The following is a 27,352-nucleotide window of genomic DNA, read 5'->3' on the forward strand; positions in this document are numbered from 1 at the left end:
ACAGAGTCTGGAAGCGATGCTGTCCTCCCATTGGGTCGCTCTTCGTATATATACCCATCCACGTTACCCTCAACCACCGAGTTCACTTACCTGCTGTTGATAACTGAAGCCTATACTGACCCCTCAGTGGAAAAAAACGGCTCTATATTTTTAAATTATGCCAGTGGTGTTAGTCTGGTGGCTCTGGTTACATCTATTCAAACCGAATAGCCAGAATGAAATCTATCCCAAGGGCTCTTTGTTGACCAGTCAGCCCTGGCTGAGTCGTCCCCTCACCCGTCCACTCTTCATTCACCTGATTAACTTCTGGAAAAGTCGAAACACGAGCCGCGGATCACCTGTATGAGGGAAGCTGAGTGAAACTCTTGAATTTTTAAAATAGTCATTTCGTTGCAGCTACCTGTCGGTCCATATGACGTTTAGAGCCCTCCCCACCTGCCAGGATGGGTATCGGGTGTAACCGGGCCACTCTTCTGGCACGACTGACGCCCCTCATCGAATGATACATGATACAGGCCGCAGAACAAAGAGCGTGGAATAGTTTACAGATGACCAACGGAGCATTTGATGTATTGACAAACTCCCATCCACTGCATGAACCCCACCTGTTACATTATATATTAAATATTATACACATAATACACTTATGAACACATGCTCAGACAAAGTGTCACCAGCAGTTAAGTTACTGTTTGTGGTTTAGGTTTTATGATATTTTATGAAATTCGGAATTGGGATAAAAGACTGTAATTGGACTTATAGAATATGTCTTTACTTGACCCTCTAACTCTAGCACTATCTATTCTAATTGTATTTTATCTATGTCTTTTTATTAAAAAATAACAATAATAATAATAATTATCTGTACTGCGTTAGGCTAACCAAGACTTGTAATAGCACTTGCACGTTGTTGCTCTTTTGTTGGTTTTGATTGCTTCTTATGTCCTCATTTGTAAGTCGCTTTGGATAAAAGCGTCTGCTAAATGACTAAATAAATAAATATGTTTTAGTTGGAAAGCTAATTATTTGCCTTCTTGAGTTCTCTGCATTTTAAGGTCAGCATTGCAATTTAAATAAAGGAATGTGTTATATTTTGGCAACAATTTCAAGTCTTTATTGTGGAAGCTATTTTTTTCATTAAAAAAATGTTCATTTGAGAAAATGTATTTATTGATTTAATAATTTTTAAAAATGTTTTAAATTAATAAATTATTCTCATATAAATAATATAATTTATAATAATATAATATATTATATAATAATATAAATTGTTTACATTATCTATTCCTACATTTCAGTTTATGATATTAACAACTAGAATATAAAGACTACATATTTGTATAACTTTTTTATTTATATACGTTTTTTATTAATGTTGAAATAAAGTTTATTACTATGCAGGTGTTAACTACTTTCACAAAGAGATATATGATATTATTCAGTTGCAGTAAATATGCCTGTAATGCACTATACAGATAAAATCTTTAATACTTCTTGAATAATAACAAAAAATGAATCCTGAATTGAATTAACAGAAATGTGTTAATTCAATATCCTCCAAAATTATAAATATTACAATCGTATCATTGTTTTGAGCATATACGCATTTAAAATACAGAAAAAGATAAAAGATCAACTGAAGACAATATTAACTTTTTTTGGACCCAAAAAGATTGTTTTATGGAGTCACTCATAATTTAGTCACTCATTTGTAAACAAATGAATGCATGCATTATAGTTTCATTTTTGAAGAATATTTCACAGCATCACTTACACTTAAAAGCTTTAAAACAAGCTGCAAAGACACATGAAGAAGAATCTTCATTGCAGACTGTCAAAAAGCTAACTTCTATCATACAAGAGGGAATGATGGTTTGAAAATATATTGAGAAGCTGTTAATAGACTGCATGGGGATGTAATATAATTAATATTGATCTGATATTGTTTGCTTCAGCTCTAAATGGCAAGAAACATTTCAGAAGATAACTTAGTATAAAAATGCTTATGCAATTCGATAGTAATTGGATTAATACAATTATGCAGTTATTTAGCATATTACAAAATACCGATATATCATTCATCTAATACTTATATAAGATGTCGTTCCGCATGTCATCACCTTACCAACATTAATTTTGACCAAATTGGGATTATCAGTAGCCATGGAGACGGCGAGTCAGAGCATCTGCCATTTGTGTCTTTGTCTGAGGCGTTTTTAATCAGACGGTCATCCATTAATAACGGAGTTTAGTAACCGAGTCCTCGACATCAGAGATGCTCATCGCGGTCAAGATCCTTCTCACATGTCAGCATCAGGATGCTATTTCACACAAGACGCACTCTGACATGAATAAATAAATAAGGCAGTAGTTCTGTTTAGCTTCTGATCTTAGTTGTTTCTTACACTTATAGCCTATTGTAATATTTTATCGTATAATAACCCAGCAATCGTGTTATATGATGATTCTTGGGTGTATCTGGCAACTCATTTACTAATGAGAGTTCAAAAGTGCAGGGAGCGATTGTTATTGTGATGGATATCAAAACAAAGCTGGAGTTCAATTTGACCTTCATTCTGCAGCACTTTGAACCCCTTTTTTTGTATATCGTTCCATAACTGCGTTTAGATGCCATATATCATTTCTTGCGATAGCAAAACCCAACACATTACCTCTAAACTCTGTAGTCCGAAATTGTTTTAAGTGAAAATAATGGAGACATGAACGAATATGACTTCGGCGAACCGCTGGGACTGGTCACGTGACGGCAAACTCTGATTCCAGCCAATCACGGCGGCCGTCTGGGGCTGGGCATTACGTCAAGTAGGCCTGTAGCCCTCTTGACCATCGCACTGCAGATAAAGGACTCTAAATATTTCATTGAGCAGCTCATGTTACTCCAGCACTGGAGGTCAGGGCGGTATACGCACTGTCCCGTTTCTGTCGGAGCTCGATGAGTGTTTACGGACAGATTCTGACAATGGAAGTTTTTAATGGGAGAAAGAGTGGTGGAAGAGCTAATGATGGAGTAAAACAGCTGTGCTGAAAGCACAGAGAAATAGAAGAGGGAATGAAAAGGAGAGTAAAATGTGGGAGGGTGAAGCAGAGCTACAGTTTGTATTTATTTTTAATTCCATCTCTTTCTAAAGCATGAGAGAACAAGAGAGGACAGATTCAGTGGGGATTTCTTTAAGACTGCAAGGGAAGCTCGGCTTCCCCTATAATGTCAAAAAATTAATGGTCAAATATGTACTATTGTGTTAACATTTTATTGATTAAAAATGCGTTAGAACACGTTCATCTCAAAGACGAGTTCGTTCAGAATCAGCTACATATAGCAGGTGACTCGATTTCCTTCTCATATATTCCCGTAGCATCAGTGTATTTCACTGTTGAAGCCCAGCGTCCATTGACTTCTATGGGGCTGCTTTGAACAGTTTTTTTCAGTGCTTCGAAACTAGACGCTCATTGGATAAATGCTGCGATTATGTCCCGCCCCCGGACGCTCAGCGTCTCTGGGGGTGAATGGAGGAGTGGGCAGTGCTGGACTCCGGGCTTCTGCGTGATGATTGGAGGGTCTGTCGAAAGACTGCATCTCCTTTTGATTGACAGCGATTGTGTCCTATAAGAAGTCGCTGATGCTGAAGCTATTCGAGCCAGTGTTGCCAACTTAGCGACTTTTTAGACCACCCTAGCGACTTTTCAGACCACCCTAGCGACCTTTTTCCCCAAAACTGACTAGCGACAAATCTAGCGAGTCTCTGTGATCGCTGGTACTGCCGCAACGGCGCGAGGTCAGCGCGCACGCACCTCTTTCTCTGTTCAGTGAGCGGCTGAGAGGAGCGTTCAGTTCAAATATATATTATGTTGCTTCTCTAATTTTACATGCAAATATAGCCGAAATCACAGCACAGGAATTGTAAATTAGGATTTTTGTGCAGACTAACTTCTTGGGAGGGAGAGCTGGTTATGTATTCTTAAAGGGCTGCGTTTCAGTCACTATTTCATATTTATCCCGTTGACTGACAACATAAACAGTAAAATATATAAAGGAAAACAGTTTTATTGAGAATTTGGCTGCATTAAAATACAGTATGAGCACAGAGAGACAAACAAATGTAAAAGGCAATATGACGCGATGACGTCATGAATATGCTAATTAGCGCATGACGTCATCAGCTACTTTCCATCGAAAGAAGTTGGCAACACTGATTCGAGCTCAGTCCCATAGTGGACTTTGCAAGTGTAGTCAAAAGACAAACTGCTGCAACCTATTTCTTGATATTTGCTTGGCGAAATTGCTGGCCAATTTTCATTATACATTTCACACAATTATACACCACATTCCTTGTTTCAGTTTAACCTAATTCCCACATTTCCTCCGTCGAGTTTAATGTTTTTTTTAGATCGTTTGTTCATTCATTCATTCATACAGTAGGCCAGGCGGTGAACTAGCCAGCTAGCAAACTGCACACGATTTACGTATAAATAAATGGACAATTTTTATGATGTAGGCCGAAAATGAGCTTCCCCTCTTTGAAAGACCAGCAGCCGCCACTGGACAGATTGCTGCGTGACAGAGACATTTTGGTTGAAAATATTAATTTGCCTTATGCTACTAAATAGTTTCCTCCCTTGTAAAATCAGGCAGGCCACTAATGCTAGATTACGATTCTACTTTGTGTAGCTTGAGGGACACCTGGTGGTCAATGTTGAATTCTGCACATAAAATTAGAAATTTTATAATATAATATATACTATAATGTTAATAAATTAGATGATGCAATTCATAGGCCCACTTTATACATTGATATGGCCTTAATTATTTCTGTGTTTATGCTGTAGTCTATAAAGGCTATCAAATGAAGAGGCTTTTTGGTGAACTTGGAACAATTTAAAAATATGTTATTTGACTTCAATGCAGAATATTCTCCTCTTGGCCATTTTGATAACATGACTGTCATCTAGTGGTGGTACAGAGTAACAACAACATGCAAATAAATGATAAGGCTGTGGGAATGTTTGTATTGGGCAAGTAGTCCTTGTGGCTTTACAGTTTACCCACTTAGTGAGTTTGAATTGTGGCTGGCGTTCAGAATGTTTGTAATATATATTCAAATATATGCGAAAATCATTTGGGTCATTCCTGCAGCATCATTTGAGCTTTGTGTTTTTTATTTAATGTGTGGTAATTTAAGTATTAATATTAATTATATAAAAAAAAAAAATGGCTATATTTAAATTATGATAGTTTGTGAGGATATCTTATTTTTAAAAGATTATGTGATCATGGTTATTTCTGTATTGGGTGAAACGTCAAGCAAAATAGACCAGCTAATAACGCAAACATAATAGAATTCATTTATAAGACTTAACTGATGTTAACGTGTATTGTGCTGTTACTTTCGCACCAAAAATCATGTCACTTCCTGGACAGCAAAATATTCACACTAATTACCAATTAAAACAAAATACTTAAGAAAAGATGCTTTTATTTTTGCATTTTATTATTTCTTAATAAAAGGTTTTGAAAATGAATTTTATTGCATTTTATTTAGCATATTGCAATCAAACAAGGTCATGAACATGAAAATTTAATATTCACCCCATGTTCACTTACTTGTGATGTTGTCATAAAACTTATTTATTGTGAGCTTAACATTTTACCCAATGTATTAAGCCTATACGATGGGGACACTAAAATGTTTTGAATACAAATATAGAATCCAAACAACGACATGACAAATAAGGAAATATTCACTCAGAATTCACCCCGTGTTTATGGGATACTTTTTTTTTAATGTGTTGAACATTTTACCCAATATACTGTAAGATATAGAGTGAAATCAGGTAAAGTGGGCCACATTTGTTAAACTTGTAGGCCTAATTTAGATCCCCAGACGCTTTCTCTAGTCTTTAATGTCTTTATAGCTCACCCAGAAATGAAAATTCTGTCATCATTTATTTACTTTTTAAATTTTGTTCCAAACCTTTGAGTTTCTTTCTTCTGTTGAACAAAGTATTTTGAAAAATGTTGTTAACCAAACAGTTGATGGTAGCCATCGACTTCCATAGTATGGGGAAAAAAATACTTTGGAAGTCATTTACCAACATTCTTCAAAATATCATCTTTTGCATTCAACAGAAGAAAAAACAAAACAGGTTTGGAACGCGAGTAAATGATAGAATTTAATTTTTTTTGGTGAACTATCCTTTTAAGGTCCAGCTCTAATATTTACTTTTGAATTCAATTCATATAATTTGTTATTTGGAAGGTATAAATATTTTGGATCATGCACTCCAGACGAATAAAACTTTTTTTTCAGGTCCTGCTGGTCAGATAAAGTGGGTCATCTCTAAATTCATTTAAAAAAAAAAAAAGAAAAAGATAATCCTGTATCCTAATTAGAAAATACAGAAAGACATTTATTTACTCATTTAGGCACTAAAATGTTCAGAATAAAAAGACTGGCCAATTTTTCACAGAAAACAAAGATCCAAAGCAGTTTGTACACATTTAATATTTTATTAAAAAAAAGAAGTTATTACAGTTTACTGTACACAGCTATTTAAGAGATTATAATCCTATAGATAAAGAGCATTTGTCCTTTGTGACAGGCATGCCCACTTCACAATGCAAAAGAAAATAAAAAGAATGGCAAAAATAGAGTGTAAGATTAATGGATAAGGAAATAAAAGGGGCAAATTACCATAATACCTGGGATAAAAAAAAAAAGAAAAAAAAAAAGTATTTTTCTTTTTTTTTTTTTAAATCAGCGTATCACACAATAGGTACTAGATACATATACTATATATATAAAAAAAAAAAAAATCCATGCTGTGTGCCCACATAAGCCCCATGTCTGAGCACCCTCTTGAAGCACAGGTATAAGGGACTAAAGGAGTGGACAGCCAGGACTGAACTAGACTGGACTCTACACCAGACGCATGCAAAGTGCACTGGAGAGTTCAACACAGATACAAGAGACGCGATGCCATTGGCTGAGAGGGCCAGCATGGGGAGCCTCTGAGGCCATGGCAGCAGCCGGAAGACATCTCTTCTTCCTCTCTCTCTCAGGCAAACAAACAGCTGGAGACCACAACATTAATAACTGCTGTCCCCTGGATGTGCGCGTGTGTAAGCACTGGGGGCTTATGGGTGCAAAACACAAAGGACACACTGTAATAATTTATTTCACCCCACCCACTAAATTTTTTAAATAATAATAATAATAAGAATAATAATAATAATAATAAGAAGAAGAAGAATAACTCCCTTCAATCCCAAACACTTTTTTTGTGCATGTATTACCTGCTCCAGATGGGCATCTCTGTTATTGACATGGGGGAAAAAGCAGGAATCCAAAAATTTGTAAAATTCTCACAAAAAAAAAAAAAAGAAAGATTTTCAAATTATAATGGCAGCACACTTATACATGTTTATTTGAGATTCTCAGACTCTGTTGTCATTTTACTCTGACATGAGTTAAAAACAAAATGAAAAATATATAGTTCAAACTAAATGTCCATATTTTGTCTCTCATAGTAAAGTCCAGGGATCAAAAATGAAGCAGAAATGAAATAGAGAAGCTGATTTTGTCTTGTTTGTCGGGGGTGCATGTTGCTAGGCATGGCAAAATGTTTACCATAGCAACCAAACCGCAGCCGAGAAGCATGTTCTTCCATGAGCGTATGAAAGATGTGAAACAAAGCCACCTCTAAAAGTATGCAGTCTCTCTCCTTGTAAGATAGCTTCTTCTTAATACAATACTGCATATAAGTGGTGTTTTTCTTTTTCTAATACTGTTCAAAATATGAACAGTATTAGACTCAAAACTGAGACTCTTCTTTTTTCCCATTGCACAATTTGGCCATTTCTTGACTCGGGCTATGACAACATCAAATGTTTAGCCCATTAAACATCAATTTAATTAGAAAAGAAAAGTTGAGAACGCAAAAAAGCCACTCCACGGGGGGGAATAAAACAAAAATACAAAAAGAAAAAGCATAGGCAGCTCTGGATCAAATCACAGGAGCCGAACTGAAAAACCTCCCCTTATGCCATTCCGTCGGGGTCGACCTCCGTTTTTCTCTACACTTCAACCCCGTTTCATTTACATTTTGGATGATGAATGGATCTGCAAGTGCATTCAGAATGCGAGATTTGTGAGAATACTGCAAAAACACACACACACACACACAAACTAAATCTGGTTCTTCATGGTACCAACATGCCACTGATGATATCTGCAGATGTTGAAATTCAAAAGCTCTTTATACAGAAGATATCTGCCTGTTTCCACACCGTCACGGTGAACACTCACCCTGTTACTCCTTTAAAACCACAAGTCGTTCCAAGGCAGATCTTACCAAATGGGATCCTTCGGATAATATCTGTTTCAGACAAGCAGGTTACAAAACCTAAATCCATATGAACATCTAATTTGGATTTCACCACCCAGTAAAACTAACTAGATCTACATGAGGTCAAACAACAGCTATCATAGTTATGCACAAGCAATAGGAAATGATGATGAACTCTACAAATGTTAGTAAAAATTATTATTATTTTTTTTTTTTTTGTCTCTTTTCTCTTTAAGGTTTCTTCTAGGCTAGACCAACAAAGTCCTACACAACCACTTCCAAATGTACAAAAAAAGATGCTCGTAAATAGGGAGGGTGCGAGACAGAAAGAGGAAAAAGACAAACACTCTGTGCATACATTGTTGGTACAAAATAAACGATTTGTGCTCCGTAAAGCAGGACAGTCACTTCCTGGTCGTTTTGTGAAGGTCACTGTGGAAGCGTAGAGCCATGTTTTGTGGTGTGGGGCTTCAACAACAAGGGAACAAAAGCCAGAAACATCAAACTTCGGTATGCTAGCCTCTACATCTACATCCTCTTTAAAAAAGATGCCCGAGGAACTTAAAGGGAGCCGTATTGAGATTTTCCGCTGGCGCTGTATCGTGGGCTTGATCGGTGTGCGGCGTTCGGTAAAGTCCTGATGATTGCTTTAACGTACAGCATGGAAACTTTCCCAAATAAAAAGAAGAGAGATCCTCTCGAGCGTTTTTATCTTAAAACAGCTGTTTAAAGAGAAAACAAACAAAATGAAAAGTAAAATAAGGGGGGACAAGGTGGATGGAAGTAATGAGGCAAAACGTGTCCGATCCAATTGCAACAACTCCACCTGAGGACCGTCCTGGCAAAAGGTCTAAGCCGAGGAGATTCGTGTATCAGAGCATCACGGACACAACTCTCAGTACATTAGTAACATCACAAGGGGACATAAAAATGGGCACCCCCATTTAAGTACAGCCTCGGTCCAATCAGTCTGCGTCGGAAAAGGTGGATTAGGGAGGCGATGACATGCATTCCAGCTACGCAGCTACCAACGTGGATTCAAGGGGGAAAACTACAAGCCTTTCTTTTGTTGGGGTGACGGAGAGAGCGAGTGAGAGTGTGAAAGAGAAAAAAAGGGGAAAAAAACAACCACCAAGAAGTAGAGATAGAACACCTAGAGAGGGTGCCGTATTCATCATCAACGCTAGATATCCATAAAAATCCTGGTTTAGTAATAATAACCATAAAAAAAAAAAATTCACCTTGTTTAAATATGAATCTTTTATAGTCTGCTTCGCATGGTTAGGAAATAATATAGTCTCTGTGGTAAAGGGGAGAAACTGTCACCCTTAACTACAACTCCATGTCCTGAGCTTCATCCTCTGAAAAGTCAGACATGGAGCTTTCTGACGAGGAGTCGCCTGCTCCTTCCTCCTGCTCCTTCAGAGCCTCCTCTGTTGCATATTTCTGGATGTATTCTGAATAGAAATAGGGATAGAAAGAGATGGATGGGAAAAATATTTTAGACATGGAAAGCAAATATTTTACTACAAAAAATGTATATAGGCAGCTAACTTGATTCATTATGTTTAATCATATGCTAAAACAGTAAAAACTTTAAGAAATACAAATAAAATGATGTTTATCACACTTTTGTATCACCAAATTAACAAATATATATAGGCCTACCTATATTTAACTTTGGGGTTGGTAAGATTTAAATTGCTCATAAAAAATGCTCACCAAGGCTGCATACATTTGATCAAAAAAAAAATAAAATAAAAACAGTAATACCGTGAAATATTTTTATTATTTAAAATGTAATTTATTCCTGTGATGACAAATATGAATTTTTAGCAGTGATTAGTCCAGTCTTCAAATATGCTATTTGGTGCTCAAGAAACATGCATTATTATTATCAATGTTGAAAACCGTTGTGCTGCTCAATACAGAAAAGCACTTATTTGAAATAGAAATCTTTTGTAACTTTATAAACCTTTTTAATGTCACGTTTGATTAATTTAATGCATCCTTGCTGAATAAAAGAATTGATTTCTTATATATATATATATGGGATGCCACAATTCAATATTGAACCGTTCGGTACGACATCCACGGTTCAATACGCGCTTGTGAATTGCGGTTTTTTCGGTTTTACGTTTAAATAATTTATGTGCGTTTTATTTCTCTCCGAATTGACTGTTTGTGTGTGCCTGTAAGTCTACGAGCTGAGATGAGGAAACTCCTTCCCGCGAGTAAATATTCAATCACTATGCTCTAAAGTTAGGGGGCGCTTAACCATCATTCCACACTTTAACATGGCGAGCGGCGGTGAAATGAGGCAACAGCACGAGGAAGCGCCGGCGTCTTTCAAATCCGCGGTGTGGAGACATTTCGGTTTTGCCGTTGAGTATAATGCAGAGGAAGAAAAAACGGTGAACAAAAAAAATGACTGTGTGCAAGCATTTTTTTACACGTATAGCCTACTCAAACGGAAATACTTCCAACATGACTGCACATCTGCGGCGCCATCACCCAGCAATATCACTGTCTGAAGGTAAGTCTGTAATGAAGTCCTCCAAAAAACAACAATCCCTCGCTGAATCCTTCCAGCAAACATACCCAACTGGTTCCGAGAGACACATAAAAATAACAAAGGCAGTGGGGGTGTTCATTGCTAAAGATTTGCTTTGAAGGATACTGTACTGGAGTACTGTTAAGTTTAATAAAGATGGTTTATTTATGTCTACTGAAGTACAAATATGTTTATTTGAAATGGTCAATTTATGTTTATTAACTTCACATGTATGTTTATTTTCAAAATGTAAGAATTTATTAGGGCTGGGTATTGTGACAAATTCTGCGATTCGATTCGATTCTTATTTTTATGGTTTCGATTCGATTCGATATCGATTAGCTATCAATATTTCATTTAAAATGTTAGTTTTGCAGACATGGGATATTTTGATATAAATGCTGGTAACTGAAACTCTCCTACTTAAGTTTATTACTGAAATACACATCTACATTAATAATAGGGTGCACACAGTTGTTTTTTTTAGTGGAGCAATTCGAAAGATAAGTGAAGTGACATTCAGCCAAGTATGGTGACCCATACTCGGAATTCGTGCTCTGCATTTAACCCATCCAACGCGCACACACACAGCAGTGAACACACACACACACACACACACACAGCAGTGAACACACACACCGTGGCCAAGCCTCGCCCCGGGTGAACCGCCTTCTTGATCATGGTGTCTCCCCTGCCAGGTAAGTATATCTATAGATGGTGACACCTTCAGGACGAGAGGTGAATATTCATATCCTCTTACGTGAAGCACACTCATTAAGAATTGATTCGGGGATTTCCCGAATCGATATCGTTGCGTTAAACTGAAGATCGATTAAAATCGGAGAATCTATATTTTTTACCCAGCCCTAGAATTTATGTGTTCCCCAGTTTGTACATGGGCTACCAGCAGCTCTAAGATTTCAGTGTTAATTTTTTTTTATTATACAATACACTAGGAACTAGTGTACTTTTCTTGGCTTTTAAGTAAAATAAAGGAGTATTGCAATAAATCGTTTTTATTTTTTTCTCCTTAACCTCTTACTGTTCCTATTGCCTAAGCATAGAATAACAAAAAAAACACTTATGTGTCAAGCCATCAGAACCGAACCGAAAACCGTGTTAAAAAAACATGCTTTTGGAAACAGTTGCCTAGTAAAAAGCATTGAAATGACAACATATCCAGAATGTTGCTTAAAAATACATACTAGTAAACACTTATTTGGCTTTTTTAAAAGTCTTTTGGCAGAAACAGAATTTAAAAGTCATGACTGATATAAGTCATGAATAACTTTTACTTTATACTTTTCATTGGAATGGAAGGTCAGGCCGGGGTCAAGCAGAGCACCTTTCAGCACATAACATAGATCACTTACATGTATAGAACATTTGCATACTGTGCACAGTATACATACTGCAGAATTAGTCATCACAGTATGCTGCTAGTATACTATTCCAAACATAACCCTAACACACCTATATTTTTTAGAGCAGAAGACATCGTAAAACTGTGATGTGAAACAGGATGACAAGTTTAAACCCAGATGGAGGTTAAACGACTCTATTGCAACTCTTCAAATCACCTTTGATTTTCTGTTTGTAGTCCTCTGGCCGGTGTAGGTACATGGCTGCGGCGTCCCCGTTCAGAGGGTCGATGGGGTTCGGGTAGGCCAGCAACTGTGGCAAAAACGACTCGAAGATATTGGTGAGATCTGTGAGGAGAGAGAAAGAGAGAAAGTAGCCTTTAATACAGGAGCAGAGCAAAAGTCTTATGAGCCCTACGTGCAGCTCAAAATGGAGGATTTGTGTTGAGTGACATGATTATGGCCTAATCTCCCTTTCGGTGTGGGGGCTGTGGACATAGATCTCTCTCTTTCTCTCGGTCTTTCTATTTTCCTCTCATAGCCAGTACTGTATGTTCTAGCTGTCACTCTATTACACAAACACAACAAAGCAGCTGAGTACATCTAAACCAAATACGAGAATGTACAGTCAGCCGGACATTATCACAAAATAAATCCCTGACGATCAGGAGGCAAATAAAAAAATAATACATACATACATACACACATATACATACATACACACATACATACATATATACAAGATTATAAACAATTTACAAATGTATAAACAAATCAATAAATTTGTATACAACTATTCAAACAAAAACAGACCAACCAGAATCAAGTATATCAAAATATCATCATCAAATCTAGGCAGCAAACAAAATCAGTTACACTACTGCATTAAGTAACCATACCGTAAAATTGTAATTATTCTATTATTCTAACAGACAGACCTCTGCAAAAAGACAGACAATGGTGTTGTGAATGATAACTGGCAGGAAGAGGCCGCTTAAGTGTGGTTGTTTAGGGGAGCTGATGCTGTTTTCTGACCTTGCAGGTATTAGCTCATTCAGAGAGGGTAAGAGGATTACAGTGCACCACGATCCTGTCTAAGGGGCCGGAGACTTTATTCTACTCCTCAGGCAGCATCAATGCGAGTGATGAGCATTTTTTTAATCAATGTTTATGAAAGAAAACACATGCACAGTGACCATGCTCGCATATACGTACCATAAAGAGCAGTCCATGTCTGGTTGATCACATCTAAACACACGGTCCCTGACCTGGACAAAGAACAACAGTCTTGGCATTAGAGGGTAGGTGATATGACACACCATCACATTGTTTTACTTCCACTTTTCCGTTGCAGAATAGTGTTAGCAGTTAAATTTAGCAGGTTTGCAATCTTTTCTAAACAGCATTTTTCTTTGCTTTGTCATATGACTCCGTGTCAATAGCCATTAAAATAATAGATATCACACATACACACAAAAAACTTTTTGCTGACAATTAGTGTTGTGACTTAACTAAAAAAAATAGCATTTTTCTGTAATTAAAAAAAAAAGCCGGACAAAAATATAAATATTAGATGAAATCAGTACATGAAAGTAATAGCTTGGCTTATACAGGTTTAAATTTAAGCACTAAAATAAAAGTAATTATATATATAAAATATCACATAATAAAATTAATGAAACGTCAAAAATATAAAAATAATGCCAATTAAAAACAATAATACTATATAAAAAATACAGCTGAAAACAAAAGGAAAAAAATAGACTACATGTCATGAAACATTTGGCATCAACTATGGCTGAGTTAAAAATGTGATCTGAAAACTGTAAAGGTGGATTAAAAAACACACAAACACACACACAAAACTAATATTATGACTTTGAAAGAGTTAGTTCACCCAAAAATGAAAATTCTGTCAGAAATTACTCACCCTCATGTCGTTTCAAATCCGTGAGACATCCGTTCATCTTTGGGACACAAATTAAGATATTTTTGATGGAATCTGAGAGCTCTCAGACCTTCCACAGACAGCAAGGGTCCTTACATGATCAAGGTCCAGAAACGTAACAAGGACATCAGTAAAATACTTTTTGTATGCAAAGAAAACAAAAATAACGACTTTATTCAACAGTTCATCTCCTCTATGTCAGCGTAGCATCATTTTGGAGAAAATCCGCTGGACGGAAACGGCGTACGTTCTTCTGTGTCAGCCGCACCGCGTGGATACGTCTTCTACATATATTTACGCTTTCAACAAATTATTTGAATATCGTAATTAATATTTGAACGAAAACAGCGCATCCGGTATGCGGCTAACATAGAAGAGCGTACGCAGCTTCTGTCCAGAGGATATCATCCAAAATGGTGCTAGGTTGACGCGGAGGAGACGAATTTGAATAAAGTTGTTTTTTTTTTTTTTCTTTTGCACACAAAAAGTATTCTCGTAGCTTTGTAAAATTACAGTTGAACCCCTGATGTCACATGGGTTATTTTAGCGATGTCCTTGCTACGTTTCAGGACACTTGCTGTCTGTGGAAGGTCTGAGAGGTCTCAGATTTCATAAAAATATCTTACTTTGTGTCCCTAAGATGAACAGAGGTCTTATGAGTTTGGAACAACATGAGGGTGAGTAATTAATGACCGAATTTTCATTTTTGGGTGAACTATCCCTTTAACTGTATGTTTGAAACATATGGGAAAGAGCAGTATGAACATTCTTCAAAACATCTCCTTTTATGATCTACAGAAGTAAAACAAATGTTTAGAAGTTTCTAGAATGACATGAGTGTGAGTAAAATACATATTAAAAAGTCTAATGTTTTCCTCAGAGCACACCAAAAGGCAAATTAAAAATCTAATTTAGACTAAAGAGACTTACGCTTCATCGATGTTTGGATGAAAAATCTTATTCATAAATCCTGTAGAGAGATTAAAGAAAAAAGATTGAGTGAGATCAAAGATATAAATAAAACATTCAGTTGCATATGTTAAGGAATTTAATTTATTAATTTTTTTCTTTGCAATGCATTAATGAGAATTCAGGAGGAAGGGAATGTGCTTATTGTTATGAAAATTGTGTCAATGGTCTTCGACACACGACAGCATTTGATTGCACAACAGGCTATTCCTAACCTTTCTCCAACCACACCATCTTTACAGTCCAATAAATATGACATCACAGGAAAGTCGTGTGCTTTTTTTTCACCTTTCACACCTCAAGTATAACTGTTTGAATGTACTCTACCCATCATTTCACAACCACACCAGCGTGTGTGACTTTAAAAGGGCACTCAGCTGGCACTTTTAGATAAAAAGCGTTGTTGTGTAGTTCTCCTGTCCTTGCTGCCCCAGATTTCACCAAACCATTTAAACTCGAAGTGGATGCCAGTGGAACTGGTGCGGGTGCTGTCCTACTACAAGAGGATGATCATGGAATTGACCACCCCGTATGCTTTTACTCCAAGAAATTCAATCGACATCAGTTAAATTATAGTACTATAGAGAAAGAAGCTCTAGCTCTTTTATTAGCATTACAACAATTTGAAGTGTACATCGGTTCCAGTTCACAACCTGTTGAGGTATTTACCGATCACAATCCACTTGTTTTTCTTCATCGCATGTGCAATAAGAATCAAAGACTCATGCGTTGGGCCCTCATTTGTCAAAGTTTTAATTTACAAATCTGTTACAAGAAAGGTGTTAATAATGTCATTGCTGACTCATTGTCACGGTGTTATGTATAAACTTGCTGCCATGTTTATTCTTATGTGTGGGGGTGTTACAACCCTTTGTTTTGTATTCTCTTGTTTTACCAACTCCTTGTGCAAGGCCTCCTTAATCTCCCTCTTCAGTGCATTTCGAGGCACGTTTATATCAAAAAAATCCGCAATTAACAATAAATCATCCTTCCGACACTTTTCAAATTGTTCTTCTGTAGGCGCGACAGTAAATTTTTCAAGTTCAAATTTCAACGTCATAGTATACCCTCTACTTCCTCCCTCACCAGATGAAAACCACCAGGCAAACACGAGACAAAAAAACTCTGCAAAAGCAGCAAGTACGCAAATACACAATTTCATACCTTGTCACTAAATGTGCCATAAACTTAATAGGACGAGCCCCCAATTTCATGTTACGCCCGGTCTAGGGGTAAAGGACGCAACATGAAATGAGAGAGTGGAAGCGGGGAATCTTTTGAGGGTTTTAATGAAACCAAACAGAAATACAATAGTCAAATAATTAAATAAATAGGGAACTTTTCTTCGGGAGTTGACCTGGCCAAAATAACAAACAAAACTTTCTTACTTTAAGACCTCTTTCCTAAACCCTAACCAAAAGAAAGTAAAATAAAAAGTACAATATATTAACCTAACTTCCTAGCCAAAAACAGAGATCAAAAAGGGTTACAATAAACAATAATGGCGTCAAACTCCTTACTTTCCCAAACCCTCGGATTTACAGTGATATACAAATTATTTACAAGCTGAAGCAAACAGTGTTAAAAGGGAAATCCAAATCAGTGTCCGTAACAGTCAATACCAAAATACCAAACAGTTTCCTACTTACAATCTGTAGTTCTTTTTCATAGAACAAACAATGATCACTCTTTACAGTCAAAACTGATCTAACCTCTCACATATACACACACAGCCACCAAAACCAACAATGCCACCAAAACCAACAATTCTCTCCTCACAACAACACAACAATGACTTCCCAAAGAAAGTGACATCAGGGCTTTTAAGGTGTGCCTGGAATCGAATGCACCAATCAAGATGAGCCAGTCATTAGCCTGCAGGCGCCAATCAGCACCGTACCTGGACATAAACACTTTCAAAACAAAAGAGAGAAAGAAACAAGAGAATACAAAACAAAGGGTTGTAACAATGTATAGTAAAACTTTACCTATAGAGGGAGATTTGAAGGGGTATTTGTCTGGAAGATCTACTCGCACCTTCCATACGCCCCCTTCATATGGTGCTGACAAGAAAAACAAAAAGAGACACACGACTATTCAAGAAAGAATTCACATCTGCTCTAGCATGCAACAGAGTCTATGAAAAGACAAGTGATAATTGTATAATGCAAACTCTAAATGACTAGGCGAAGAGGTCTTAGTATTCAGAAGTGACAGTGTGTGGGAGTAACCGTAATACTTAATTAGATGATTATTAATTATATGTGGAATGACACACGTGTGGGTGTGTACACATGTGGACGGGAAGCTGTGCTGCTGGCCTCGTGCGATATGGGGTATGGTGCAAAGTGTGCTCGCTCCAAGAATAGCCCTTTGCAATCTGACCCTTGTGGCCAGCAGCTCAAACTACGAAAGGTAAAGCCCAGCCGCAGATAAGACCTGCTTCTACCTCTCAAAGCGGAGAGATCATTAATTGTAAAAGCAGATGATATGATAATTAAAAATGGGTCGCAAGCTGTAAACAATGACGTCATGTCCCAAACCAAGAGCTGTGTAAGATGTGCATGTTTAAATATGCAAAATGTCATGATTGCTTCACGTGATAGTTAGGTCAAGAAATCTAATGTGACTCTGTGAATGTCACGAAATAGGTCATGACATGTCCAGGTCTTATTTCACCCCATTTAAAAAGTAGTAAGAAATTACCGTAATCAAAAAGAAAATCAATTAGGATAGATAGTAGTTGCCTTTGATTTTTGTAAGAAAAAAAAAAAAAAAAAAAAAAAAAAAGAGCGATATGCTTTTTTTTTTTTTTATTACTACAATACGAGTCATAAATATGACTGTAGTATTTACAAATAAATACAACTGTCATAATTGTAGTAATTCGTGTAGTAGTCATGACGTATAAAATGTGATATGATTTTTTTTTGTTCTATTTTATACATACACATTTATTCATTTAGAATGTTATTTTTTTAGTATAGTAGTTAGATTTTTGTAAGATATAAAAAATGACATTCATTTTTTTGCATTATTAAAATGGACAATTATATTTATTTGTAAATATTATCATATGACACATTTATATTTTTTCATAGTATTTCAGTGTTAAATAATTCCCCCAATTCTAATTACGTGCATTTTTATATTGTTAAAAACGTAATTTATTAATATAAAATGTTATTTTTGCATTACAGTAAAGATAATTAGAGGGAAGGTGAAATGAGACCTGTAATATTTTCATGAGGTTCAATTCAGTGTGTAAATAAGTTAAAAAAGACTTACTTCCTTGTGGTCCATAAAACTTCACTACAAATTCATTGAGTCCACTCAGGATTGTGACTTCATGTTTACTCTCGATGCTAATAGAGACTGTTAAGGCAAATTCAAGAGCTTTAATAATGACCGTAAGCAATTTCCAAAAGCAAAAGACAAGCAATAAAATTCACAATTCACAAAGAGGAAAAAGTTAAATAAGGATCAAATAAGACACTCATTCAAAAAAAAAAAAAAAAAAAAAAAAACAATAAACCTCGAGTTAAGCAAAGATACAAGTGGGAGAATGCAGCAAAATGACCTTTCAACCCACAAAAAGAGCAGATTTACACCAACAGATCAATCTCTCAAACCGAGATTCTCACTTGGCTTTTATTCTTTGACCATCAGTAATTATCAAGAGGTTCAGCTCAGGAGATCGGATGGCAAAAACACAATCCGTGGGTCTGACCCACAGCTCTCCGACTGATGCACACAGGGCATCACGGCAACTCAATACAACACTCCTGTCATTAGCTATGGTTGTCAGGCTGTCACTTCTCATATTGCTGGCGCAGAGAGCAGCAGTCAGACCCTCGCTGAGCAAGACAATACATGCTCACCACCACACCGAGACCATGACGGGGACCCGACGCTCTCAGACTCACACAAGGTCTGCAATCTCAGCTTGAACACATGCATCCAAAACTCAATTCTCAAGCAGACTTTGTCATGGTTTGTGTTTTAATTGAATGAGTTACCAATGCTCTGATGCTATCGTGTGTGTGTGTCATGTGTCAGCTGTTGTGTAGGCTGCACTGTGACTCAAACCGTACATTCGCACCGCCCAGACTGGCTCATGAAGGCAAACATGTTTACGGTCTGTTGAAACTGATGTGTCCTGTGACTCGTGTGACAGTTAACCAGTTGAGTGCTCGTCTCAAGAATGCCTGTATCAACTGATGATTCTGGGCTCTACTGGGAAACAGAGCTGTCAATTTCAAGCGGTCGCCTTTAAAACATCTGCTGCGAGAGACTGGAGGGCTCCCGGGAGAGGTGTGGAAGCCGCTCTCTGTCAGATTATCGTTCATTGTGGCTTTTCGACGCCAGAGTCTCAAGTTACATGAACTGAATGATTGTAATTTTACAGAGATTTATCTCCAAAAATCTGACATTGTGGAGCCAAAGAATTGTATACCACAAAAGGGTAAAGAATCATTTTCAATATTCAATCATTTAAATTTATTGTTTTATAGAGAAAAACAATAATATTATTAAACAAATAAATAAATTATATTTATAAAAAAAAAACTGTGACATTTCTCAAAACATCTTTTAATGTTCCACAGAATAAAGTAGGTCAAACAGGTTTTGAATGACATGAGGATGAGTAATTGTGGTTAAATGTTACAATAAAATGATTAAAAAAAAACAAAAAATTAAATACACCATTAAAAACCTTTAAATTATTTTGAAAGTTCATTGATTTTTTTCCCTACATGTCAATGACTTTTTTAAATCTATCAACAAGTATTTAACTATAAATTTAAAATAGGAATAAAACATTTTTTAAAAAGCAAATATAAAAAAAAAAAAAAAAAAAAGCAATTTAAACACTGAATTTATGGTTTGATTCCATTATTTGGTACCATTAACTAAATTTTACACATTCAATTAATTATTTTAAATGTGTATATTTATTTGTGAAATTGTGTAATTTACACATTTCACCATTTCTTTATATTTTAGTATTTTTATATTTAATGTTTCTTTTCAATTAATAAACTGATAATTCATACCTTCATTTTTTTATTCCCACTAGTCCCCCACAGTGATACAAGGGAGCCAGATTGAGAGGTTGAGTGCGACAGAGAGGGATAATGTTTTCTGTTTCAAGACACCAGCTGGCTTCTTCGTCAGTTGTAGCTCTAAGAGACTGTGGTCACCAAGGTGTTAAACATCAAGGGTTTATTTTAGGCTGTGAAGCATCTGCAGAGGCTGTGAGAATAATGGATGCACCCAGTAAGAGTGCATCTCTGCACAATGCTTTCATGCTTTTACATTCACTAATCCAAATCTGAACAACACAGAACCATCATTAGCTGTTTATCCTCAACAACACAGAGACTCGGAACAAACGAGATCCTGAAGATCGGACTGATGATGACTCATGCATAATAAACACGAATTTCACACACCTTTTTTTTCTTAAACACATGAGATCAGATTCCATTCAGGTAGGAATGTTGCCATCTGGCAGCCCGTACAGGTTTCTCTCGACGAGACTCGTGAGATAAAGAAAGGGGTGAGTGTGTGTATGGAGCTTCAGCAGACCTGTTAAAGAATCTGTGCCCATTGCTGTGATCATGAGACCTCCAGTGGAGAAGCACCACGCTGAGCTGTCTGGCTGTGCCCAATGACACATGGTACTACTTTTCTCCTGTATATTAAGCCTCTTTTGGATCGGCACAAAAGCAATTGCTCATGCATGTACAGACACACACACACACACTCTCTCAGAAAAGCAGAAGCCTGGAGGCTGCAGGGATTTTTCTCCATTCCTCATGCCTTTGAGGCAGTTTTCCAGTTTTACGGTTTTCCTTCATCCTAAAGACTACACAGGAAGTGACGGATTCATACTGAAAATACAGGTTATATTCCTCTCCACCTTCATCCTTTGAAAGTCATTTATCAGCACTGTACATTAAAACCTCTATTGATTTGATAATTCAATTTCCTTCAATTCTTCGTCTGAGCTGCAAGGCACGTGTTTCTCCTCTGAGGCATCTGTGACACAGATTTAAAATAGATCATTATTAACCGTCCAGAAATCCTGTACGCATTAAAGAAATGGTTCTGTCATTATCCATTCATCCTCAAGTCACCCCATACATGATGGGCTTTTTTCCCAGCGTGGAACACAAAAGGAGATATTTAGTAGATTGTTTAAGCTGCCCTTTTCCTTACAACAAAACAGGAGGGCAATTTTGACTCCATAAATGTTGGTGGAAGGAAGAAAAAAGTGGTCCATAGGATTCTGAATCTATAATACAAGTCTTTGAAGCAGCTTTATTTTTCGAGTCATTATTTATTACAAATTTCAACCTTAAATCTTCAGAGGACTTGAAACCGAGCAAACAAGTTGCGTGGACTACTTTCATGGTGAGGTTTTGGTATTTTTGAAGCTAAACAGTCCACATTCACTTTCATTGTTTTGAAAAGAGCAGTGTTAACATTCTTCTAAATATCTCCTTTTGCAATCCAATGAAGCAAGAAAGTCATTGCATTAATGAAAACTAAAACTATTAAAAAATAATTTTTAGTATTTTAAATCTCAAATAAAATCTAAATATTAGATGAAGCACTAAAAAGGAAAGGAAGGAAAAATATGAATTAAAGCTAAATATAAATATAAAAAAAATAACTACAGCACATAGCAAAATTACTAACACAAATTAAAATTAAACTCTAAACTAAAAATAAATAAGTGATTAAAATAAATGCATAAATTTTCATTTCTGGGTCTACTCAACTACTTCTTAAGTTCTTATAAAGCGAAACCACACTGTACTATTTATCACAGCAGTGATGCATCCCTTCCCCAAACATACAGGCAAGAGAAATTCTGTGTTTGCTTTGACGGCGCCTCTGATACTGTTCAGCGCACCTTTAGCAAACTTCTCATAAACAAGGGTTTAACTCCTGCCCAAGGCTCAATCCGGGTGCTGACATAGCAACCCAAATGTGTTCTTCTCGCAAAATGCTGTCTTGACACCCACCTGTTTTCACCCATCTCAACGCCCCCCCCTCCCTTCAGTGGATTTGTATGGATTAAGCCATAATCTACAGGAGACCCTTGGGCCAGTGTTCCTTTACGCACACGTATAATCTAATCATACTAAAGAGACTGATCAATCACATTCACCTCACCCAAAAATATCAGATACATTTATGGAACAAGAGTGAGCACAACTCGTATTAGCACTGAAACGACACACACTTAGTCATGGATTCCTACCAGCTGTTGCGGTTGGTTGCACAATGCAGTCTTATGCACAGATGATATGAGCGTTTATAAAACTGTGTGAACGAACAGGTCCAGACAAGCACATGTCTAGGTATATGATCTTATAGAGAAGCTGCCTTGTTCTGCTTTGCCCTTTGGCTTAAAAAAAAAGAACAAAGACAATTTGTGTGAATGGTCACCCCATGTGGAAGAAAACCACATTGGGTTCACCTTCTTTTAGAAGTCTGTTGTGAGAAAACAACATACTAGCCTGGACAGACAAATGAACGACAAATCCAGCGTGGAAAGAAAGCGATTGAATTTATGCTCAACTAAACACTTCTCGTGCAGTAAAAACTATTCTGGTCGTTTTGTCAACTTAAATGAACAAAGCATTTTGAGCTTCCATCTGCATTACTTTATATCGTTTTATGAACAGCATCAGACGTCTTTGGCAATTTATCATGTCTCACTGTTTTTGTTTATGGAAAAGTTTTAGTAAAACTTTAGTTTGCTCGTTACACATTACAAGTACTTATTTTAGTAATAACACTAAATTATACATAATTACATGCAACTAAATAAACAGACATCATGTCTCACTTTTTATTTGATCTTTTTTTATTCATTTTAAAAAATATATATTTTTTTATTTAAATTTTTTTTTACATCATAGAATAGTAACGCCACAACCAATCATAAAAATCATCATTTTAGTACTTTAAAGATGCTACAAATAATGCCCTAATTTGACTCATTTTAACATTGTTTAATGGTGTAGCAAAAAAGAAAAAGCTACATTTAATTAAATGTAGTTTTAGTTCGTTTTTTAGTAAATGTATCTTGGTTTAGTTTCTGTTTTTCCCAGTAGGCCTAATGTCTTTTTTTTCCTTGTAGGTCCATTTCGTGTGATTGTTGAGAATGAAAATTTGAACTAAAATCAGAACAAAATTGAAATGCATGTATGCAGACTACGGAGTGTGTTCTCAGTCATTTAGAACCGGTTAAGTCGACGGCCACCGCGCTGAATCACAGCATGAGTCACAGGGTACAATTACAATTAAACCTGTCTCTTGCAAAAAAGACAAACACAATAGCCAGGTTTGCCCCCTCCCAGCAGGAGCAAATTCCTCCTGTTCATTCTGGATAGCCAAGGATGAAAACAGCGGGCAGACATCAACTGCCAAGGCACGGCGGCGTAGCATGTTCTTTCCTGAGACGCATTCATTCATCATTACAGACAAACACAGAGAGGATGGAATCTTGTTCTCTAACGGCTGGCCTTGGGGTGCAGGCAAAATATTTACCCACTGCCAACAAGGTGGAAAACACTGTCTGCTTGTTAGCACCACATTATTTACAGATGATTAAAGACAATACATCACTATTCTACCGCAGGCCAGTTCAGTACGTGTAAGAGCGTCTGAGTAAAAGATTTGTGATCTAAAATATTTATGTTTATGCCAAAGGCTGTGGACATTCTGTCCGAAGAGTTTCTATTTTGTAATCCACTCAGACACCTCAGTCCACTAACAGTGTAAAGTCTGCTCATGTTGGTTATAAAACCAGCTGGAGCTTGTGCTGCACATTTACAAAACAGACAGGCCCTCACACAAGCTAAATGTGCTTACTATTTTTATTTAAACCTCATATTAAGGTATAATTGTGCGCAAAACTTACCACCTGGAATTTTCCAAGTCCATCCTTAATACCGAGCAACAAGCCTGGGCACAAATCAACAACAATTTTTCAATGTATTTTCTAATAAGAAAACTTCTGCAAACAGGTAGGCAGCTAGCTAGCTAAATAACATTAGAAAACAGTAATTAGCTACTCTCAGTCCTTCTTGTCATGATTCCCAAATATTTCTCTGGTGGATTTTGTCAGATAGATTGTTAAATTTCGCAAGTGATAAAGTTTCCTTTGGCAATAGTGTAGAGATGTACGAAGCACACTCACTTTCTGTTGGTCAACACGGCAATTTGCATGACCAGCTTGAACCCATGCGAAAATTGTTTTATGAAATCTTTTGTTCTTGACCGAAATAGCAGATCATATGGATTCCTATTAAAATGACTGAATTTGACCAGTGAAATTTCACAAAGGCAAATGTGAATTTTATGGGTTCCCAGAAGCATATACTAACCCTACCCAACAACAGAGTCCACTTATATTAACGTTAAAGAAACATAAATCACTTATTGATAAAAACAAACTGATTTTTTCAATTAAAGTACTGTTGCACTCTAATAGAAGAGTGACTTTTTGTGAAGAGGGAGGACCGTTTTTTTCTCTCTTGCTGCCATGCAGTCATAAGCACATCAGTTTGCTCAAGTTGGGCAGATGAAAGACAGGAAGTGTGGCAGTTTTTAGTCTGCACGATGCTAAGAGGAAGTGCACGGGTTCACTGATGGAGAAACAGACAAGACGCACCTTGAGGTTTAAGATTCCATTCAACCATCTAGTGAATATGGGTCATGATTTGCATCAGGTGAAATAGGGTTAGAAAGAACAGAACAGGAAGCCATCTATGGCCAATGCCAGTACCCCTAAAACAACTTCCTATCCTAGTGTAACCTCACACCCTTCCCCAGCTGCCTGGCTCAATGACTTGCTGTGTAAGTCTGCTCTGCTCAGGACTGAAGTTGTGCTGTGTGCAGCTTACCTCTGGAAACACATGCATGAAAGTTCAAGGATTTTTCTTGAATCTGGTTAGATCTCAGAAAGAGATTGGGTGAATTAGTGAAAAGGGACTGCATAAAAATCTCCCTTCCCTTGTCCTAACTCTCTCCATTAGAGATCTAATTAACTAGCTCTCATTTGATCAGCAGGCACATGCCCAGTTCTGAGACGGTCTTCATCTCTACTGGACATCTGCAGCACTCCGACTAAGGCTGGGCAATATATAAAAAATTATATAGTTGTGATTTGGCTGGAAATATAAAATGAAGCAGCATTTTGAATATGGCAATGATTTTAATCATTAATTGCTCCTTGGCCATTATGTTTCTTAAAGGGATAGTTCACCCAAAAATGAAAATTCTGTCATTTACTCACCCTCAAGTAGTTCCAAACCTGTATGAATGTCTTTGTTCTGCTGAACACAAAAGGAAGCATTCTTACATTAAGCATTTGAAATATAAATGTCAACAATGGCTGTTTGCCATTGTTATTTGCCATCATGCAATTAGAGCAAATATATACAAATCTCTAATATGGATTAAAAAAACAACATCTAGCAACATCACACAGCCCTATGTCAGAACAGAAACACCACCCTGCTGTGATACGACATCTACTCTCTGTGATACCACATCACAGCACATACTCAAACAACTACAAGTGCAAACACCTATATAGGCTATGTGGGACTGTTGTAGATGCGTGCACTGTTCAGATCAACTCTAGATATGTCTGTTTGCATTATGTCTCATAAAGGCGTAGTCATCTGTAGCCATCTTCACTAAAGAACCGTTGAATAAACATTATGACACACTTGCATATTCCCTGCCAACGTGCACATCACAAACATAATGCACTGTGCCAGCATGTCCCATAAGTGTGCATTTGTTGATTTGAAAGCGAACAGCAGCTGCCTGGTTATGTGTGTGTGTATGAGAACGGATGAGTGAGGAGGGGGGAAGAGAGCGGAATCTGGCTCTACCATTCACTTTCGGTAAAGCCTTAATGGCTAAAACGGTTTACCTGTAAGATTAGCAACCTCTTCCACATCATCTTTTATAGCGTTAACTAATAATGTAGCCGCCCAGGAAACCACAGCAGGAGACTCATCATTTGCATTATCAGTGGCATTATGAACTAAAGAGGACAAGTGGTTTATGACAAGTGGTTTAGAGAATGAATGGATGGATGGGTCATTATGAAGTCATGAAGTGAGATTCAGATGATCGAAACTAACCCTAACCTAAAAAAAAAAAAAAAAAAAAAAAAAAAAGAAGAAAACAGAACAGTGACCAAAATATAGCCCATTATTAGTGGTTGAGTATAAAGGGACGAACGGCTGAAGGCTGGTATAAATCAGAGATTTTTTTTTTTTTTTTTGGATAATTTGAATAGTTGGTATTGATTTTAGTACATCAAGTTAAACTGAATTGTTTTTTAATTGTTTCCTTGTGAACAAGATGAAAGTTATTTTTTAATAATTCATATTTCATATTTTATTTCATATAACAATTTTTAATGGTTTTATTTAATTTATTGTAAAGATAGCAAATTATAATTTATTGACAATAATTTATTTCAAATTTACGTGAATTATAATTACTTAAAAAAAAAAAAAAAAGGAAATTTGAAAATGTGAATTTGCTAAAATAAAATACAATTAAATAAATAACAATAGCTTTCATTAATGGTAGTCTGATGCTTCTTAAAATGTTTATCTCATCTGATAAAATATATCAGATGGCATGCATTTAATCTATATTAATCTTATTATATATATTTATAATAAGACGTTCTCTTGTAATAACATAATAACTACTAATAAAATGATCCAACAAGTACAATCAGGCATTATTAATTAGTTTTTTCCCCTTAATGATGTCTCTTGGCAAGATTTGCTGGCATCTTCATCTCTATAATATTTTTTTTTTCCAGGTTTTTTTCATCTTGTTATTTTGTCATAACCACTAATAAAATGAGCCAACAAGTACGATCATGCATTAATAATAGTTTTGTTTTGTTTTTTCCTTTAATGACATTGTCCCTTGCATAAGATTTGCACCTTTGTGTAATTTATTTTAGTTCTTTTTTTTTGGCCAGTTGGTCTATTGCCTTAAACAACAATGGTAATGTAGACCATCACTGCTGGCCTCCGGGTCAAGCTGACCTCTGGCCTATCTAGCCGTAATGGATACTGACCTTAAACACGG

General features: G+C 36.4%; 1 protein-coding gene across 1 annotated transcript in view; it reads right to left on the reverse strand.

Moving 5' to 3' along the window:
• Positions 1-7,415: 7,415 nt before the first annotated feature.
• The window catches only part of ube2h (ubiquitin-conjugating enzyme E2H), a 29,345-nt gene continuing 9,408 nt past the window's right edge, over positions 7,416-27,352 (reverse strand). The window contains exons 2-7 of the mRNA XM_079399377.1: positions 18,485-18,561; positions 17,185-17,259; positions 15,158-15,197; positions 13,495-13,547; positions 12,499-12,627; positions 7,416-9,821 (exon numbers count right to left, since the gene is read on the reverse strand). Of these exons, the coding sequence (XP_079255503.1) occupies positions 9,697-9,821; positions 12,499-12,627; positions 13,495-13,547; positions 15,158-15,197; positions 17,185-17,259; positions 18,485-18,561 (499 nt within the window). The 3' untranslated portion in view covers positions 7,416-9,696. The remainder of the gene's footprint in view (positions 9,822-12,498; positions 12,628-13,494; positions 13,548-15,157; positions 15,198-17,184; positions 17,260-18,484; positions 18,562-27,352) is intronic.

This window comes from Barbus barbus, assembly GCF_936440315.1.
Source record: "Barbus barbus genome assembly, chromosome: 39".
In the NCBI taxonomy this organism is placed as follows: Eukaryota; Metazoa; Chordata; class Actinopteri; order Cypriniformes; family Cyprinidae; genus Barbus; species Barbus barbus.